The sequence below is a fragment of the Boleophthalmus pectinirostris genome, unplaced genomic scaffold (genome assembly GCF_026225935.1).
Source record: "Boleophthalmus pectinirostris isolate CB_2022bp ecotype Guang Dong unplaced genomic scaffold, ASM2622593v1 HiC_scaffold_6, whole genome shotgun sequence".
In the NCBI taxonomy this organism is placed as follows: domain Eukaryota; kingdom Metazoa; phylum Chordata; class Actinopteri; order Gobiiformes; family Gobiidae; genus Boleophthalmus; species Boleophthalmus pectinirostris.
In genome coordinates this window covers 2807714-2828955 of record NW_026571447.1, presented here as the reverse complement: position 1 = coordinate 2828955, position 21242 = coordinate 2807714, and the positions used below count along the sequence as shown (strand labels likewise).

General features: G+C 41.5%; 1 protein-coding gene across 1 annotated transcript; it reads left to right on the top strand.

Moving 5' to 3' along the window:
* The first annotated feature begins 7197 nt into the window (after positions 1-7197).
* On the top strand, positions 7198-17811 carry LOC129411724 (protein Bouncer-like). Its single transcript, XM_055163359.1, has 3 exons — positions 7198-7255; positions 11673-11792; positions 17594-17811. The coding sequence occupies exons 1-3, from the start codon at positions 7204-7206 to the stop codon at positions 17809-17811; spliced, it is 390 nt and encodes a 129-aa protein (XP_055019334.1). The 5' UTR covers positions 7198-7203.
* Positions 17812-21242: the final 3431 nt, after the last annotated feature.

The following is a 21242-nucleotide window of genomic DNA, read 5'->3' as shown; positions in this document are numbered from 1 at the left end:
TTTTCGCTACTAAACTGTGTATAAGGTGTTTTAATTGCCTCGTTTACCTGTTTCTGTAATTTTTGTGCAGATACATTTGCACCTTTTTGGTCAACTATGACTACTACTACTACTACTACTACTACTACTACTACTACTACTACTACTACTACTACTACTACTACTACTACTACTACTACTACTACTACACTTGTTTTAGGCAGAGTTCTGTCCTGTGTGTGTCTGCTGTATGGTTTGAATTAGGGCCTGTGAGTGGATCTGTAATGAGGTCAGCTCATCATGGGAACACATCTGTGTGACGAATGCTCAAAACAAATGTGAGATTTGGTCTCTTAATGCTGTTCTATCTGCATTTATTTTCATATTAGTACAGTTTCAGAAATATTCATGTGCATAGGATAGAATTCCGTACATATTTGGTAAATCCGTGCATATTTGTCTGTACTTGAGCATAAAATAAATATTCTTAAACTCTCGAATGAGTCCAGTCATACATAAATGTATGATTATGAAAAAAATTATGATATATATATATATATATATATATATATATATATATATATATATGTGTGTGTGTATATTGTATGTATATTTTATACATCAAAATACGAACTGAAAAGTTACAACATCAAGTTACGAATACGAATTCTCAAATGAGACTCGACTGTCAAAAATACATCATCACTTCACAGGCTTTATTTACTGAGCAGAAGAAACATCTATTGAGATGCCGGACTTTTGTGTATGAACTGAATCAGGACTAAACCAGAAGTAAACCATAATTAAACTGGGACTAAATTAGAACTGAACAGGGACTGAGTGTTGGCCTGGAGGTGTGTCTGTGTACACTGTCGGGTGACTGGGTGACTGCAGGACCAGCGCAGAGCTCAGCGCCCCACTGGGCTAAGCGCAGTCATCACCTATTCACACTTTGTGGACACAATGCTCTGTGAGCTCGGGGTTCTTCCTCTCTCTCAAGTCTAAGATTAGTCCTTGTTTGGTCCTGTTTTAGACCTGTTTTAGTCCTGGTTTAGTCCTGGTTTTAGTCCTGGTTTAGTCCTGTAGTCCTGGTTTACTGGTTTAGTCCTGGTTTAGTCCTGGTTTAGTCCTGGTTTAGTCCTGGTTTAGTCCTGGTTTAGACCTGGTTTAGACCTGGTGTAGTCCTGGTGTAGCCCTGGTTTAGTCCTGGTTTAGTCCTGGTTTAGACCTGGTTTAGTTCTGGTTTAGTCCTGGTTTAGTCCTGGTTTAAGACCTGGTTTAGTTCTGGTTTAGTTCTGGTTTAGTCCTGGTTTAGTCCTGGTTTAAGACCTGGTTTAGACCTGGTTTAGTTCTGGTTTAGTCCTGGTTTAGTCCTGGTTTAATCCTGGTTTAAGACCTGGTTTAGACCTGGTTTAGTCTTTTCAATTTGTATTCTGATGGATAAAATACACACAACACATTTTATACACGACTGGACTCATTCGAGGGTTTAATAATATTTATTTTATGTCCAACTACAGCCAAATATGCACGGAATTCTATCCTAGGAATATTTCTGAAAGCTTTCTTTCTCCATACGATTGGGTTTACAATAGGGCATTAATATTTGAGAGAAAACTGAAATCTGAACTTTAAACTAATCCAAGAATCTCATGTATTTCAGAACATGTTTGTAGAGGTCTGGAATGCAGGGTGACAGTGTTTATATGGAGACATGGAGACACAGGGAGGCTTAGATCCACAAAAGGACTTTACTTAATTCTTGAAAATGTGCGATTGCAAAATTATTATTTTTTTAATTCATTAAAATTCTATAGCTACAGTAGAATTAGTTTCTTTCTTGTGTCTTTCTTCACAGAACTCCTCACAGAACATGACCTATGTTCATGTTATAATTTGATGTTTTGGTTCAAGTCGATTATCCAGTCAAAAAGCAGAATGAGCCTCACATGAGTTTCTCGTTTGGGTTGCCAGTTTCAGTGTTCAGTCCAGAGAGAGGCTGGACCGGCCCCTGGTGCAGGTCTATCACAGACACCCAGGGACCCAGGGACCCAGCTCCCAGAGGCGCCTCAGCTCATCCAGGTAACTCCCTCCAGGACATCTGGGCTTGTGAGCAGGTGGAGACTGATAGATTGTGCTCATATTTGCACTTTTTAACATATTGGATATCAGCCTTAAAGGAATAGGCGAGTTTCAGCTGTGACGTCATTGTTATTAAAAGCCCGCGTTGCATGCTGGGAAATATTTTGGTCGGAGGCAAGAAACACGATAGCGTCAAACACAGTGTGTAACCTCGTGTATTTCTCCCCGATAATGGTAAATTCCTGCTGCATTATCGGATGCACAAATAGAAGCACGGAAGAAGGAAAATGTCTTTTTCGTATTCTGAGTGAAAAGAACCACTAACGGAGAATTAAACGGCTTTCAAATATCCACAGAGCAAACGTAGAAGATCCTAACAAACCGTGGACTCCAACAAGTTCAACAACACATCGAGACTCTTGGAGGTTTTCATCTTTTCTGCTGTGAATGGCCCAGGAGTTTCCACCAAGTCATTGTGGATATCGCCAAAGTGAATATTTGTCCAGGTAGTTGGACCAGAAATTTGGTTTCCACCTTTTGTCGGGGTTGAAAAGGGTGATTTGGCTCCATCGATGCTTATGACCAATTTCTGGTCAAATGGTCTTGGGTCCTCTGCTGTTAGAGTGGATAAATAACCAGGATCAATACCCTTTACGTGCTTTCTCGCTCCGTCCGTCATGTTGAATTAGTGTTTCTTGCCGCCGACCAAAATAATTCCCAGCATGCAACGCGCGCTTTTGTCAACAATGAAACTCGCCTATAGAATGTAAGATTTTTATTTTATGACCTGTCTCCGGATGTGAGGTAAACATGTTCAGATCAAATTGAGATTTTACTGATAACTGTTTCCCTGTGCAGCCAGAACCACACACTTTGGCTGAAAAGGCCCCAAAATCAAGAGGATCTGGAGCTGTGTCCTGTCCTCCTGATTCCAGAGAGTGTGATTGACACTCTCTCATTTGGGTTGTCAGTTTCAGTGCTTAAATCCAGTTGGTTTAAACCCAAAATGCCTCTCTGTGATCTGAATGGTCCCTGCCTAAACCTCAGCACCTGCTCAGGGAGGGAGTTCTGGAGGTTCTGAGCTTTCACATGATTCTGTCCAAAAACTGAGAATGAGACAAACTTGGATGTGTCTCTCTGCAGATTAACTTCAGTTGTGATTCCATCCGTTGTATCTGTAAGATTGTAATAGACTGTAGAAAGAAGTGGACTGAGGGAGTGTGATGTCACCCGAAGTGTTCAGCTCCAGTCAAATGAAGCTCATGGAGACAGTTCCGTTTTAGGTATAGGAATTCATTTACATATAAAATAGCAAAAATAAAAACACCAGGATCACCAGGACAGGAAGTGAACATGAGCGAGCTTTCAGCTCCACTGACTCGTCATTTTGGTCTTAAAATGTTCGTATTAACTGGCTCTGCATTTTTTATTTCACTATTTTGTTGTTTTTGTTGTTTTGTTTCTTAAATCAACATAAGAACATTAATAACAAATGAGGCGCTTTCCCGGGTCGCTCCCGTGAACTTAAAGGAGCTGTTCACTTGAAAACTACCGCTTCATGACATCACAAGGTGGAACAGAGCATTTGGAGCTTTGCAGATGTAGACAGACTAATAATAAAGTGTTACTCAGGCATGTGGGAATGAAACAGAACAACTCCAGAACTGTTTTAGAAGAGGTAAGAGAATTCTAACATGTCTTCAAGCTACAAGAGTCCATTTGTGTAATACAGGACCTTTAAATGTAAGTAAGTAAATCTTTATTTATATAGCATCTTTCACAGATAAAAAAAAATCACAAAGTGCTTTACAGAGCAAAACAACAGAAAAACAACGTAAACAAGAACAGAGGAATTACAGACACAGACAACTAAAAGTCTGTCTAAAGAGCAGTGTCTTGAGCTGCTTTTTTAAAAGAGTCTATAGAGTCTGTCTCACGTAGAGCTGGGGGCAGGGTGTTCCATAATTTGGGAGCCACAGCCTGAAATCACACATCACCCCGAGTTTTTAAATTGGGTCTTTGGGACCATGAAGAGACCCTGACCAGAGGAGCGGAGAGAGCGGCCTGAATAGTAGGGGCAGTAAGTCACTCATGTACTGGGGCTCTGTCCATTTAAAGCTCTGTAAGTTAAAACCAAAATTTTAAAATCAACATGGAACTTAACAGGAGCCAGTGCAGAGAAGATAAAACAGGTGTAATGTGATTTTGTCTGTTTGCTCCTGTTAAAAACCTTGCAGCTGCATTTTGTACACGTTGAAGCCGCTTAAATGTAGAAGCATTAAAACAAGTAAAAAAAAGAGCCAATGATGTTCATTTTGTCTTCTTATCTACTTTAACTTCTTAGGTTCTTTTTAAAGACAATGCAGTAAAGTGTGTTTACCTTGTTGACATGTTTCGGCTGCTGCTGCATCTTCAGAACTGTCACCGGTGTTGGTGGTGACGTGTCGTATATCAGCTGTTGTTACTTCCTGTAGGCGTGGTCAGACCCGATGGACCTGCAGGTCGCTCAGACTGACCACGCCTCCCGTCGCCCGGTTGTCTCTGGAGGAGGGTGTCCCAGGTGTGTGAAAGGAGGAACGCTCCGTCATCACGGTTAATGCTGTCCGTGCCTCGTTTCCTGATTTCACCGTCCTCCTTGATCCAGCGTTTGAACTTGTTGTTTTCTGATCCAATGACCCGAGCCCCGTCCCAATCCAGAATGTGGTTGTTTCTTTTACAGTGTCTGATATGGCGGATTTTAGGTTTTCCTGTTCTGCTTTATCTTTTTGTGTTCTGGTGAGTCTCCCTGACGTTTCCTTTTCGCATTCCTTTTGGTGTTCCTTTTTGCGGATGTGAAATGCCCGGCCTGTTTCCCCTATGTATGATTTATTGCATGATTTGCATTGGATTTCGTAGATGGCATTGCATTTTTGTTCTTGTGGGATTTTGTCCTTGGGGTGTACGAGTTGTTGGCGGAGTTTTGTGTCTGGTTTTACTCCAGTGTTTATGTTGTGTTTTTTCATTTCTCTCTGGATGGGTTCGGTTATTCCTCTGATGTTCGGTAGTGTGACTATGTTTTTGTCCTGCTGCCCTGTGTTGGATTGTTGTATTTTTTTCCTGGGTTTGTTGGCTTTATTGATAACTTGTTGTTTGCCTTTGTTTATGGCTCAGCTGGGATATTGACATTGTTTGAGTGCTTGTATGATGTCTCTCCTCTTCCTCCCTGTCGGTGTGGCCCGTTCCAATAATGTTCTTACTACTGAAAGTTTGTGTGCAGTGGGATGTTCGGATGTCCAGAGCAGATATTGGTCAGTGTGTGTAGGTTTCCGGTATACAGTCATTTTGATGCTGCCGTCTGCGATGTGGTGGATTTTAATGTCCAGAAAAGATATGGCTCCATCTTTCTCCTCCTCGTGTGTGAATTGAATATTACCTGTGTCGTCTTGTGTGTTGAGATGGTCCGTAAGTTCTTGCGTGTGTCCTTGCAGTATTTTCTCCAGGATGTCATCTACGTAGCGTTTCCAAAAGGTTAAACGGCATTGTGGTGGTGCGGTGTTGAATGCTTTCTGTTCCAGGTCCTCCATGAAAAAACTGCTCATTATTGCTGATAGTGGATCTCCCATTGCAAACCCCTCTTTCTGTCTGTAAATTATGCTGTTGTACTGAAAATATGTAGATTTGGCCACAAAATGTAATAATTGTGTAATGTCATCAACTGTTAGATTTGTGCGTTTTTTTGAGTGTTCTGTCCTTTTTAAGTTTTTCCTGTACTATGTGTAGTGTGACATCCATGGGTGTTTTGGTGAACAGTGATATGACGTCGTGTGATATGAGTATTTCATCCGGTGCTATTGTAATGTTTTTTAGTTCCTGTGCCAATTGTTTCGCATTCTTGCAGTGGAATTTAGTTTGACCGATGAGTGGTTTTATTATTTCGACTCCAGAGACACCGGGCGACGGGAGGCGTGGTCAGTCTGAGCGACCTGCAGGTCCATCAGGTCTGACCACGCCTACAGGAAGTAACAACAGCTGATATACGACACGTCACCACCAACACCGGTGACAGTTCTGAAGATGCAGCAGCAGCCGAAACATGTCAACAAGGTAAATACACTTTACTGCATTGTCTTTAAAAAGAACCTAAGAAGTTAAAGTAAAAAAAGAATAACAATAATCTAAATGAGATGAAATAAAAGAGTGAACAATCATTTCAAGATCAGCATTTGATAAAATTGGTTGAGTTTAATGATGTTCTGAAGCTGATAAAAACAGCTTTTAACCACTTGGCTGCAGTGCTCCTCTAAAGACATGGATTTGTCCAACAGCACTCTAGATTTCTAACGCTGGATTGGACTGAGGGGCTCAGTGAGACGAGGTGATCCTTAATTTGAGGAATTTTTTCATCTGGTGCCAGAATAAGAGTTTCTGTTTTTTCATCATTAAGTTGTAAGAAGTTTGTTTTTTATACAAAAGAAGCACTGCAGGAGGGTTTTTAGTCTGTCCATTTCTGTTTCTTTAAAAGAACATACAGTTGTAAGTCATCCACATACAAATGATAAGAAACATTCTTGAAATGTGGTTTTAAAACTCGCTGGGGTCAAAACAACAGTTCTTTTGTTCGCTGTGAGAAACGAGGACAGCTCTAACTCACTTCCCTCATCACAACGATCAGGAATCAGGCCAAAATCTTTAACACGATTTATTAAACTAACTCAGGCTGAAGATAAGATTCAGTGTTATTTTTTGTTATTTCAGAATTTCAACATTTTTGTGGATTTCTTCTTGTTTTTTTTTTTCTTTCCTTTGGGCTTTTCTTGGTCATAAGACTCCAATTACTCCACCACTACGCACTAAACTCCAGCTAAACGTTACTCATTAGAGCTTTAAGAGGAGATTCAAGAGCTGGGTGAACCGTGCGTAGGAAGTCTTAAAACATGCTTGTGGAGAGGAGAGATTAATTGCATTTAAAGTTCCTCTGGTGGATCTTTGCAGCTAATTGACGCAATATTAGAAGCAGCTTAACGAAATTTGGCGCAGCCGACGAAATCATGAACTGTCTGACCGCAGAGGAGGAGGAGGAGAGGAGGAGAGGAAGAGAAGGAGGAGAGGAAAAACTTTAGATTTTGGCTTTATTTTGGAATTTGAAGACAGAAGAGAGAGGAGATGGCGTGGGTTTTGTGCGTGCTGCTGTTCCTGAGTTCTCTGGTCGCTGTGGGTAAGTGATGCGTTTAACTTAAAGGTTCTATATGACACAAAACTGACTCCTCTCAGCTTGAAATCATTTTATAATGTTGTTACCTTCACAAAAAGCTTTGAATGGACGTCTCGCACCTCATCCAGATGTACACTCTAGTACGCTCTGAGGTCCGGGGTCCAGCTCCAGCTCGTGGGGCATAAAACGCGCCTGTTTCACTTTGCTTACTGCTGGGAATGTTAGTCACAACATGTCTGACTACGACACCGATGATGAAGACATTGTCTTTAGCACAGAGCCGAGGGGAGATCTTTATGAACCCGAATATACTGATGCTGAAATTCACCAGATGGAGTTAGAAGAGAGAGAGAAGAGGGACAGAGAAGTGGTACAAGTTGAAACTGGAGCCACAACTGGAACCATCACGTCCAGTGTTTATGTTTATGTTTATGTTTGTTTATGTTTATTTCAACTTCTAGTCATTGTCACAGAGAACAACGAAATTGCGTTTGGAGCGTCCCATAAAGCGCAAACCCATAAATAATAAATACCCCTTAAACCCAAGTGTAGACATTAACCCGGAGTGGCCTCAGTACAACATGAGACGTTCTTATAGCAGCATGATGAGGGTGTGTCATGTAACATACACAGACAGGGACATTCACACAGAGACCTGAGAATCATGACCAAAAAAAAATGCAACAGTGCAACCAGTTTAGTGTTATTAAAAGTTGGATGTGTTTTTTGCCCGTGAGAGAGGAGAGGGGGAGGGGAGAGTTGGGGAGTAACAGATTACATTTACCGGAGTTATGTAATCAGAGTACAAATTATGAGTAACTGTATTCAGTTACAGTTACTGTTTCAGTGAGGTAAGTGGTAATTGGATTACAGTTATAAATGGATTACACGGCGGTATTTTCCTGTTTTCACATTTCGGGCTTTTTTTTTTTTTTCCCGGTAATTCCACTCATTGCCGGAAACTAAACCAGGTCTAAACTAGATCTAAACCAGGTCTAAACCAGGACTAAACCAGAACTAAAACCAGGTCAAAACTACATCTAAACTAGATCTAAATCAGGTCTAAACCAGGTCTAAACCAGAACTAAAACCAGGTCAAAACTACATCTAAACTAGATCTAAACTAGATCTAAACCAGGACTAAACCAGGACTAAACCAGGACTAAATCATGCTGCTGCTGCGTGGACGTGTCTCCTCTTCTATCAATAATATTTTTTTATATGGTTCAGTAAAGTCTGGGCTTTTTAGTTTCTTTTAACAGACAAAACATCTTCTGTTACGATAACTTAGTCTTTGCTTCTCTACAGCAAGTGCAAGGTAAGGCATGGACGACTAATAGAAACATGAATCATCCACACGTCCACGTCGCTGCTGCCAATAGTGTAAGAGACATTTACAATAGTAATAACAGTCGACTTATAAAGTTACGTTTTGTCGAAGCTTCCCTGGTGATATGACACTGAGTGATTTACTGTTGATTCTTGAGCCTGTCCTCTTGTAAACACAGCACCTCTTTGTTCTTACCTGGGTGCAGGTACAGCAGTGCTCTTCTAAACAGATTTCTTCCTCTGTCCTGGGCATGAAGGAACATATCTTCATCGCTGAATTGCGCACTGCACACACGAAGCTTTTTTATCTTTGGTTTCCACATTGAAGGCAAGAAGCCAAAGTTTCCTCAGAGCAAAGTCCGTGACAGGAAAATGGTGAAATGTGTGTGGAGATTCAAACAGATATTTGTTGTTACAGCCTGGAGAATCAAGAGTTCACACCATGTTTTACATATATTCTTATATAGCTTATACAAGCATATATACTTATCGCTCTAGCTCTCACATTAGCTCTCTCACATCGCAGCGGTCTGAGCCAAGCCCCCAGGTTCCAAAATGGCCGCCCGTTCAAGTCAATGGGCCGAGCTCAATGGTGCATGATTCCAGATTCGCCTTTAGCCCGACGAGGTACTTCCGGTGGCTGTGGGCCGACTGAGCATGTGCAGTAGTGTCTTTTCTCCCACAGGCACACGCAAATGCACGTGAGTGCATACACAGAGTGCGCGCTCGTGTATCACGTGTTCACTTTGACCAATCAGAGCGAGAGGAGCTAGAGCGAAGCAGAGCGGAGCTGGAGTGAACGATTATAAAGCGTTTAAGACAACTGAAGGATTTTGAGCTGAGAAAAAGTTTATGATCTAATAATAGACAAAAATTGCCACAAAATCCAAAATTTTTGAAAATTGTAGGTCCCTGTCAGACAAACACGAGCAGTTTGTGATTACATTGCCTCTATGAGAAAAATCTTCTCTTGGCCCAGTGAGTGACACTACATCAACTGGAGGCAGCTACAAGCAGCAATTCTGTATCTAGTTATTTTAATAGATCCATGGTCTGAGCACATAAACACTGCCAAACAGTTGCAGAAAGTGATGGATCTGTGCGCGGCTGTCACCTGGCAGCAGCGCGCGCAGTGATACGAACGGAGAGAAAATAGGGCCAAGTGATTATGAGGTCTGACGTTTTTGAGGACAAAGGTTTTGTGATGTAAATATATCACTCTTTTGAACACATATTGTTTTGAGAACAAAAACACGTTATTTTCGTGTCTCCTGCCAACTTGCCGGACTACTTTTCGTCAGTATCTTGGCTCACCGGACACTGTCGGGGGTAAGTCAGTGTGGATGCCATACAGATTCATGTCAAAAAAATCCAAACTATCCCTTTAAAACCTGGATGTCAGGAGCTTCTCTGCGACCGGGCCCAAGCTCTGGAACACTCTGCCGCCTCACTTCCCAACAGCCCCACAGTGGAATGTGTTTTTAGTTTAGTTTAGTAGTAGTAGTAGGTAATTTTCTTCAGTCATATACTTAATCATGAACATAATAGACTGTTACATTGAAGCACTGAAGCAAAGCACATCACCACTCACGGCTACATCTCCACATCCACACGTTTCTTTCAACGGACGTTTCTGCCGCTGTCCCACAAAATGCTGCAGCCAAAAACCTCGTCCTTCTCCTTCTCAGTCTCCTCCTTAAAACAAGTAAGTTGTTCATGTTCTGGCTCCGGTACGAGAGGAACTTTAAAATCTCCAGGTGCTCGATGCTGCGTCCATGTTTGGACAACTTCTGTAAACACAGAGACGCTCACTGCGGTTGACGTCATCGTGTCTCCAGTGTCACATGTGGGACACTTTCGGGCCATTTAATGTTCACACTGGAGTCACATACAAGTCACATTTAACTGGAAATGTGAAGGACCTCGCAAAAACATCGGATTTCACAAAAAATCTGAATTGAGCGTTAAGCCCTGCAGTCTGTACTTCATCTAAGGCTTGCTGTGGCTCTTTAATATAGGAGGCTTTGCACTCTCACGTCACCCCTATAGCAACAGTACCTACACCGCCATGACACCGTGGCACCATGGCACACTATGTCATTGACTTCAGCAGCATCGGAGAAACATGGGCAGGTTTTGTTGTGTATTTTGGTTGTTCTAGACGCTCTGAAAGGGATAAAACGATTCGTTTCTTCACTGTTCCTCTGGAAATGACTCATCAGGATCAAACAAGGGAATTATCGAAAAAAAAGACACAGATTATGACTAGAGAACATAAAGAGATTTCCAATGTTGCCATCAAGACACCCGAAGTTTCATCAAGGTATTTGCTATTTAAATTGTTTCATAGCTTATTTAATGAGAAGAGTCTGTGAGCCGAACCTCGAAAGAATCGGCCATGAAAAGATCCTCGCAAACGTTACAAAGATCCACTCACAAAAAGCGATTCATTCTAGAAGACATAGTTATGGATAAGCAAGACAATAAAGAAAACATGGGTCCTACGACGAGTGACATGTTTATATGTGCACTGGAAGATACAGTTTCTACTGCCACTCACACTGCAAATGTTTACTTTTTAAATTTTAGTTCAGTAAATGTGCTTCTCTTTAAATAAACTATGAAACAGTTTAAATAGCAAATACCTTGATAAAACTTCGGGTGTCTTGATGGTAACATTGGAAATCTCTTCGCGGTTTATGTTCTCTAGCCATAATCCGCGTCTTTTTTTCGATAATTCCCTTGTTTGATCCTGATGAGTCATTTCCAGAGGAACAGTGAAGAAACAAATTGTTTTATCCCTTTCAGAGCGTCTAGAACAACCAAATACACAACAAAACCTGCCCATGTTTCTCTGATGCTGCTGAAGTCAATGACATAGTGTGTCCGGTGTCATGGCGGCATAGATACCGTTGCTATAGGGGTCACGTGACAGTGCAAAGCCTCTATACTAAATTTCCTACAACCCCTAAAAATAGCAGCTCTCTGGCATTTTTGTTTTGTAAAAGCAGCTCACCAGAGGAAAACATTTGGAGACCCCTGTGCTGTGTAAATTAAGTATTAAACCCTCTCTCTTTCTCTTTCTGCTCAGCTCCTCTCTTCTGTTACACGTGTGTGTTTCCGGTGGTCTCTCCAGGGGAGTGTATCCGGTTCCCAGTGAAGTGTCCTGTGGAGCAGCTGTGTCTGTCGAGTCGTGCAGTCGGACGCAGAGGTGAGGACGTCTGCCGCTCACTAAACTCACACCTCACACTTTAAAACTCCTACAACACACAACTGACTTTTGTTTAAGCCATGTTACAATGTTGTTCCCTCCTCAAAAACACACCTGGAAGTGTGTTTTGTTTCATTCACACATGTTTGAGTAATCCTGCATTATTAGTCTGTCTACATCTCCAAAACTCAGAATGCTCAGTTTCACCTTGTGATGTCATGAAATGTTCGTATTAACCCACTTTACATGATCCTGGGGTTTTTATTTCGCTGTTTTGTTCATATGGACCTGGCTCACAGGACTACACCTGGAGGTTCACCCAAAAACTATTATAAATACAGAGAAGTACCAGGAAACTCTGTGTTTATAAAGTAAAATGTTAGACTTATGATTCCACCTTGTGATGTCATGAAATGCGATGGTTTTCAAGTGAACAGATGAACGGCTGAAATGATTCAAATGATTCTAGTGAAGGTGTGTGGAGTTTAAAAACACAGGAACACTTCCAGTATCACCACACGACATCAGAAAGTGGAATAAACGGTTTTCGGTTTGAGAAAAGAGCTCGATATTGGCCCTTTAAATGTTCTGTTATGAGTGTAAATGTACGTGATGTATTCAGTTTATTGTTGAACTAAGACAGTTTATGCTAATTAGTCATGTAGTCTTAAGTTTTGTTTCTGTAAAATGTAAACAAATGTGATCAGAGCTGAATTATATGATCAGAGCTGATGTGGATTTATAGTTGTTATGGTTTATATGTTGTAAAGTTGAGTTTATTTCTGCAGAACATTTTAATGAAGAATCTGTTGGATTTGATCTGTGCAGTGGCTCCTCACCGCTGGTTAAACCTCCCGAGCTTCCTCTGCTGAAGGAGCTCGTGGTTTGTATTTTTCCTGGTTTATTAAATTGATTTAAGTTCATTTTTGCGCTTGCGCATGTGTAAGTTTATGTCAAGAAACCGGGATACTCCATTTGATCATGTTCATGCACATCTCCTCCTCATCATCACCTGTGTCCTGAGGTTCTGCTCAGTCCTGGAATAACTCAGAGATTCAGTGTTCAGTCTGTGGCACCGGGGCCCTGAAACACGGAGGACTCTGGCTCTTTTGTATCTGGGATGGGACCATAAACTGTTTGTATAAATAGACATAATAATTTTTTTAGTCCCTATACTTAAACTATTTATTTTCACCATCATCATTTCTTTTCATCATCTTTCACCATCCGTCACAATCTCAAAGAAAGCAATCTAAAAGTATTTTTTATTTATTTTATTTTTATTATTATTATTATTATTTATTATTATTTATTATTATTATTATTATTATTATTATTATTATTATTATTATTATTATTATTATTATTATTACAACCATAATTGATTTATGGTTGTCTTATTATTAATTACAATAATTACAACAATATTATTTATTATTATTATTATTATTATTATTATTATTATTATTATTATTATTATTATTATTATTATTATTACTACAACCATAATACTGATTATAATGGTTGTCTCTATTATTAATTACAATAATTACAACAATAACTTATTTCATTATTATTATTATTATTATTATTATCATCATCATTATTATCATTGGCAGTAGTCATTTTTTTTTATGTATTTATGTATTATTTTTATTGTATTTATGTCTTTATTTTACTATAAATAATGGGTATATGAATAGCCATGTTTTTATCATTGCATATTCTGGAAAAATAAGATCAGTATATTTACATTTAGATTACTGAGGTTAACATTTTTTAGGTTTTCTATTTTAAAAATGTGCAAAAAGGTGTGTGTTCAAAAATATATGTTGTGAACTGTAACTGTTTACTAATATTATCAATATTAATACTAGCGCAGTTTAGAAATACGAATACAACATTAAGTTTTATTTTGCTAAGCTTTATTGTTCATGTGCACAACAGGAGCCTCCTGTACCACCTCCTCTTTTTCTTCTCCAGCTCCTGCTCCAGCGCTGCGCTCACCTCCTCCAGCAGGGAGCGCTGTTTTTCTGTTCTCCTCTGCTTTTCCTCCAAGGTGCTGACTCTTTGAACCTGTAGGGAGCGCTCAGTGTTCAGCTCCTCACAGGTCTTTAAGAGCCGTTTTCTCCTCCTCTAGAGCAGTTTATTTGATTTTCCTGCTCTACCTGCTGGTGTAGAGCCCTGTTCTTCACCATCAGCAGGGAGCGCTCTTCCTCTGCTTTTGTCAAGAGCTGTTCTAATGTTCTATATCTCTCCACCTGCAGGGAGGGCTCTTCCTATGTCAGAGCGTGGTCCAGTGCACCGCATCTGTCCACCAGCAGGTCTCTCTCTGCCTTGAGGTCTTCACGGGTCCTCAACATGGTGGCCTTCTCATTCTCTAATTGTGCTCTGCCACATTTTTTCCTCCTTCACTTCCTGCCCTAGAGTGCAGTTATTTTCAATGAGCAGGAAGTTCTTTTCCTCAGACCTGCTCAGTTTTTCCTGCACTGCACCACATCTCTCGAAATGCACTGAGAGCTCTGCGTTTAGCTCGTGGCAGGTCTGGGGTGAGGGCGGCCTTCTCATTTAGCAGTTCATCTTTGTCCAGTTTTTCCTGCTCGAGCTCCTGTTGAAGTGCAGTGTTCTTAGTCACCAGCAGGGAGCACTCTTCCTCTGAGGTCCTGAGTAGCTCCTCTAGTCCACTGCACTTCTCCTCCAGCAGGGAGCGCTCTAAGCTTAGCTCCTCACAGGACTTCAAAATGGTTGTGTTTTCTTTCTGGAGCTCAGCACTGATGTTTCTCATGCTCCACCTCCTGCACCAGATCACTCTTCTTTTTGCGCATTTGGCTGCGCTGTTTCTCCAGCTTCTTTAAGAGCTGCTTCAGAGCACCATACCGCTTCTCCAAAATGGAGTGCTCTTCCTCAGACATCCTCAGGCTGTCCTGCAGCTTCTCACAGGTCCACAAAATGTTCTCCTTCCCCTCCTCCATGTTGTGAACCTGTGTCTGCATGTGCTTTAGTTCCTGGAGCATCTGGATCTTCTGCTCAGCCTCCTCTTGTTGTCTGAGCTCCGGAGATGACCTGTCTGTTCTGAGTTGGGCCAGTGCATGCTCCAGGTGTATTCTCCAAAGACTTTTCCTGGAGTTTGGAACTCAGATCAGTAGAGTCCTGCTGGAGTCTCTGCTTTTCCATCTTCCACTCTGCTGATTTTTTGCAGGAATCATCTAGGATTGGCTGCAACAGCGTTATCAGGTCTGCAACCGGTTTCTGCAGTCCCTCAATATGTTGGGACTGGGACTGTTCTGGGTTCTGACTGGGTTCTTCAGTTCTTCTGCTTGGACGAACAGTTCTCTTCTGGTTCTGGCTTGAGCAGCTGAGGCAGCTTGGAGTCAAGACGTGACTAAGGTCATGCCCTTCTCCTCTTCCTCCTTAGACCTCTGGTGGTGTTGATGTCCAAGCTGCTCCCTTTCTAAGTTAGAAAGGTGTTCTGTTCTGGTGGCCCAGAGGCCTGATGTGGGTTGGTGGGTGTTATCTCCCACTCCTCCATCAGGTTGAACTCCTGGCTTTAGAGGAGTTGGTCGTCTTCGCTAGTATAATCGCACCAGCCTTTGGGAATGTTTGTCTGAGGTGGGTGTCTGTGTCTCGGTCGAAGGCTGAATAGAAGTGACTTTATACTGGGACTTGTGCCACACCTACAGAAATCATTCTTCTCCCGTCAGATGAAAACTGTGTGTGAGCTTTGTGTGAGTGAAGCACAGATCAATCCCACCACTCTGCGACTCTGTACCCACACGTTTCTTTCTACAGACGTTGCTGCCACTGCCCCACAAAACACCACGACCAAAAACCTCATCCTTCTCCTTCTCAATCTCCTCCTTAAAACAAATCCTCTGTACATGTTTGGCTCCGATACGAGAGGAACTTTAAAATCTCCAGGTGCTCAATGCTGCGTTCATGTTTAGAAGTCGTTATGTCCTCCAATCCTCATGTGGGACACTTTTGGGGCATTTAAAGTTCACACTGAAGATCACATACAAGTCACATTTAATTGGAAATGTAAACAACCTTGCAAAAAAAATAAATAAAAAAATGCACGACATGATGGATGAGGACAGAAAAAGGGACGACATTTTAACAAACATTTGTTTAAAAAATATATACACACAATTCAGGGACGGAAGTTGATCGCATCTGTGCCTCGGCAGCTCAAATCGATGACATTTAAAGAGCCTATCTCATATAAAATAACTCTTTTCACATTGTATCTTCTGCACATAAACAAGCACAATCTGGGTTTTGGAACATCCATTACACAATAGTTCTGAAATCTTACTGATTTCTTGGAGTCAGTAACAGACCAGGAACTATGAAAGTCCGGCTATTGCTCATCCCCCCGCCCATCCTGAGAAAGCACAGGCTCCGCCCTCCAAACGTGACATAGGCGACGAGTGAGCCGCCCTTCCTCCGCCATCTCAGGGAGGGAGGGGGAGACAGGCGTGCACCCTGATAGTGGTAGGAATAAACTTTTATTCATCATGGAGATACAGCGCGTTCAGCCGCATGTGTTGGACCCAGAATCAGAAGAGGACTTTGAGGAGCACGAAGCTCAAGCACCACGTCCACATCAGATGAACATTACTGATTGATAAAGTTTTAATAAACACTAGTAGATCAACTTATTACACCGTGCTCACTGCAGTGTAGAACAATGAGCTTATGCTGTCGCTTTTGTTTCATGTGAAAATTGTCAGCCGATGCGGGGTGGAGGTGGGGTGGAGGTGGTGGAGCAGGGGAGGGGGGCGGGTGTGAAGCACTTTCTGTTCCGTCAAACACGTCATAGGTGTAGCTGCTGCGTCATCGTTGTAGCAGCTTTAGTTCGTTGTCACGTGGGAGGGTGGCAGAAATACGCTGCAATTTGTTTAAAAACGCTGAATAAATCTAAAAAACACTTGTGCGACAAATACAAGGCCCACACATCACTCTTAGAAGGTAGAAAACTCTGAAAAGTAGATTTTGCATGAGATGGGCCCTTTAAACTATAACTTAGGAAGCCGAGAGGGGTCACAACAAACACAAACGTCACAACAAATACAAATGCGACAACACAAAGCCACAACAAACCAAAAAAAGCCACAACGGAAATGACCGCGGGACTCTATTTTAATGCAAACGCTGCAACAAATACAAACGCCACAACACAAACGCAAATGCCGCAACACATTAAAAAGCCACAACACAATTAAAAAGCCACAACGGAAGTGACTGCGGGACTCTATTTTCCGACGGACCGATCAAGTGGCAAGTGAAGAAGAAGAACTACAACGTGAAAAGTAAAGGAACGGAGAAGTTGGAAACGTAAGTAAAAGTAATTTATTGTTTTATCATTATTCGTTTCACATTGTAGTTCTTTTTCTTCACTTGCCGCTTGATCGGTCCATCGGAAAATAGAGTCCAGCGGTCACTTCCATCGTGGCTTTTTAATGTGTTGTGGCTTTTTAATGTGTTGCGGCTTTTTAATGTGTTGCGGCATTTGCGTTTGTGTTGTGGCGTTTATTTTAATGCAAACGCTGCAACAAATACAGAGTCCCGTGGTCATTTCTGTTGGCGTGTTGTGGCTTTTTTGGTTTGTTGTCGCATTTGTATTTGTTGCGGCTTTTGTGTTTGTTGTGACCCCTCTTGGCTTCCGTATATAACAGATGTGTGAATGAAACAAAACACAACTCCAGGTCTGTTTGTGATGAGGAAACGACATTAGAACAGATCAGAATAGTGTGAAAAGTATGGGCCCTTTAACTCTGTGTGTGTGTGTGTGTGTTCAGGGGACTTCCAGGTGGAGGTGACGGAGCGGAGCTGTGTAGCGGCGTCCATGTGCGGGCAGACGGGACACAAACACGCGCTGGGACTGAACTTCACTTTTTACAACACTTGCTGCGACACCAACCTGTGCAACAGCGCCCCCACCTCTAGCGCCAACTACTGGAGCGCCTCTGCTATTACACTGCTGCTCGGCCTCTCTGTGGGGAACGCCGCCCTCTAGTGGACGCTCTTTACATCACCCGTGAACAGACTGGGGATTCAGTACAATGTGAATTTGATGTTTGTGCGTTGATTTGAAACTTTTGCTTTATCTAGATCTAGAACACACACTTCTTCAGCACTTTACGAAGAAGCAGTTTCACCAATGAATCTCTTGAGTTCAGATGGGCATGATTGACAGGTGGTTTAGCCAATCAGGGATAAACAAATATGGACATCTGCATAAAATATAGACCAGTAAAGTATTATCAGGGTGAACATGGTCTATTCACGCTTGTGTCACAAACCAGGAAGATGTTTGAATCCGTGTGTCATTCGTTCATTTGTTTTTCAATATAAAACCAAACATGAGAAAACAAAAAAACAACTATTTTCGTCATTATTTGTCTCTAAAACCAAAATGAAAAAAAATGGATTTTGATTTTGTGTTTAAATGAAAAATGGAAAAAAAAAACAGATAACGGCCGTTTCCTGTTTCTGTGACTTAAACTGCGATGCCGGACTGAACCAGGACTAAACCAGGACTAAAACAGGTCCGGAACCAGACCAGAACCAGACCGGGACTGAGATCAGGACTTGGACCAGGAGCAGACCGTGACTGAGACCGGGATAAGACTGGGACTGAGACTGGGACCAGACCAGGACCACATTGTGATTGAGACCAGGACAAGACCGGGACCAGTCCGGGACCAGACTAGGACTGAGACTGGAACTGAGACCGGGACGAGACAAGGAGCAGACCGTGATTGAGACCGGGACCAGACCAGGACCAAACCAGGACCAGACCAGGACCAGACTGGGACTGAGACCGGGACCAGACCAGGACCAGGACCAGACCGGGACTGAGACCGGGACCAGACCAGGCGCACACCATGATTGAGACCGGGACTGAGACCGGGACTGAGACCGGGACTGAGACCGGGACCGAAAACGGTTTAGTCCTGGTTTGGTCCTGGTTTTCCTGGTTTGTCCTGGTTTGGTCCTGGTTTAATCCTGGTTTAGTCCTGGTTTGGTCCTGGTTTAATCCTGGTTTTATCCTGGTTTTATCCTGGTTTAATCCTGGTTTAGTCCGGCATCAAAGTTTAAGTCACGGAAACGGGAAACGGTCATTATCCCATATTAACCATTTAAACACAAAATCAAAAACTGAAAAAACTAATCGTTATCCTTTTTTTAAATTTTTTATTGTGGAGACAAATAATGAAGAAAACTGTTGTTTTTTCGACTTCTTATTTTTGGTTTTATGTTGAAAAACAAATGATCGAATGACACACGGATTCATTTGGAAACATACGATGATAACTTCCGGCAGACTCTGTTCACAGTAATAAGTCTGACAAAATCTAAGAAAACTGAGAGAATGTTCCAGTTTTCTTCGTCTCCATGTGGGAATGTAACGATATCCAGTTCTCACGGTACAATATCACAATATGCCTCTCATGATATGGTAAGTATTGCGATATTTTGGAAGGTTTAACAGAACTGTACATACACTATTTTTGTATTTTTATCTTTGTCTTTAGTTTGAATCATTACTGCCATATTCCACAGAAATAAGCTTTAAAGTATGTTAATATGTAGTAAAGTTAGTAAAGGATCATGGCCTATGCACTGCCTTCATTTTTAATACTTTTAAGTGAAAAATCTTGTAATTTGATATATTGTGATGGACCATGATATTATTGTGAGACTTCTGATGGTACAATATTACAATCTTTTGGTTATTGTCACATCCCTCTCTCCATGTCATTGTAATGTTCTGTTATGTTCGGCTAATCAACAATTCAAACCAGACCTCAGTTTTCATCATTTCTCCACTGACACACAACTCCGAGTGCACTGGTACATGTGATTAGAAGAGATGAGACCAAATTCCAGATGATTCCAAACAGCACATACGTCTGCAGTCTTCATTTTACCACTGATCACATTTACTTCAGTGGGTTTGATCACAGTCGGTCGAGTCCAGTGTTGAGAACTACACCGGAAGTCGTCTTCACATGTTTCCAAATGTCTTCCTGGTTTATGTCTTAAGCGTGATTAGAGCCTATTCCAGTTCCCTTCTTCAAACTATTATTTATTTGCCTTTGTTTGCAAATCCACACTGATCTCTATTTTTTATACAGAGGAATATCAGTTTGATCCTCCGTCACTTCTCAAGACCACGGTTTATTTCAGTGACACATATGAAACCAAGGAGCTCACTGGTCACAATCATTTACAAATACAATCTAACTGCCCTCCCTTCAGACCAGGGGTCATCAACCTAAAGACCATGGGTCAACTCTGGCCCCCCAGCCCCTCTGCCCCCACCACCTGAACTGGCCCTATGAGACAATCCACAAAAGTGTCATGGCCTATTTATTGAAATTACTTTTGGCAAATAACACGTTTGCATTTTGTAGATTTTTTCCAATTAAAATATATTTCCATGAAGTATTTATATGTTGTATTTACATTTGCTGCTGAATTTGCCATTGAATTTTTGTCACCTGACAAACTCAAGATCAAACAGTGACAGTCGCATGTGCAGAGTACTGTAGTGCAGAGTACTGTAGTGCAAAGTACTGTAGTGCAGAGTACTGTAGTGCAGAGTACTGTAGTGCAGAGTACTGTAGTGCAGAGTACTGTAGTTCTGTAGTACAGTTAAGGACAGCAAAACGACAAATGTTAAAGTACAAAAAGTTGACAGAGTGCACAGTTTTCAAAGAACAGTGGACGACTTTTTGTGTTCAGTGTGAGGAGCGTGCAGTTTGATATGTAAAGAAAGTGTGACTGTTTTCACAGAATATAATCTGTGTCATCAAAGTCAAACTATTCTGTTAAACGGCCCCGACCCCCACCACAGTCAGGAGCCATAATGTGGAGTTTAGTTCCTTGATTCTGCAGAAATCTGTGATGTTTTTCAGTCCTCTGATATATTTTTTTTTGATACAGGCAGTCCAGTGCTTGTCCCTGATTGACAGGTGGATTAGCCAATCACACCCATTTAAACTCGGGGAGATTCACCGAGATTCATCTTTTTTTTGTATTTCTACTCATTACTGAAAACTAAACTAGATCTAAACCAGGACTAAAACCAGGTATAAACTAGATCTAAACCAGGACTAAAACCAGGTCTAAACTAGATCTAAACCAGGACTAAAACCAGGTCTAAACTAGATCTAAACCAGGACTAAAACCAGGTCTAAACTAGATCTAAACCAGGACTAAAACCAGGTCTAAACTAGATCTAAACCAGGACTAAAACTAGATCTAAACTAGAGCTAAACCAGGACTAAACCAGGACTAAGACCAGGTCTAAACTAGTACTAAACTAGATTTAAACCAGGTCTAAAACAGGACTAAAACCAGGTCTAAACCAGGTCTAAACCAGATCTAAAACAGGACTAAAACCAGGTCTAAACCAGGACTAAAACCAGGTCTAAACTA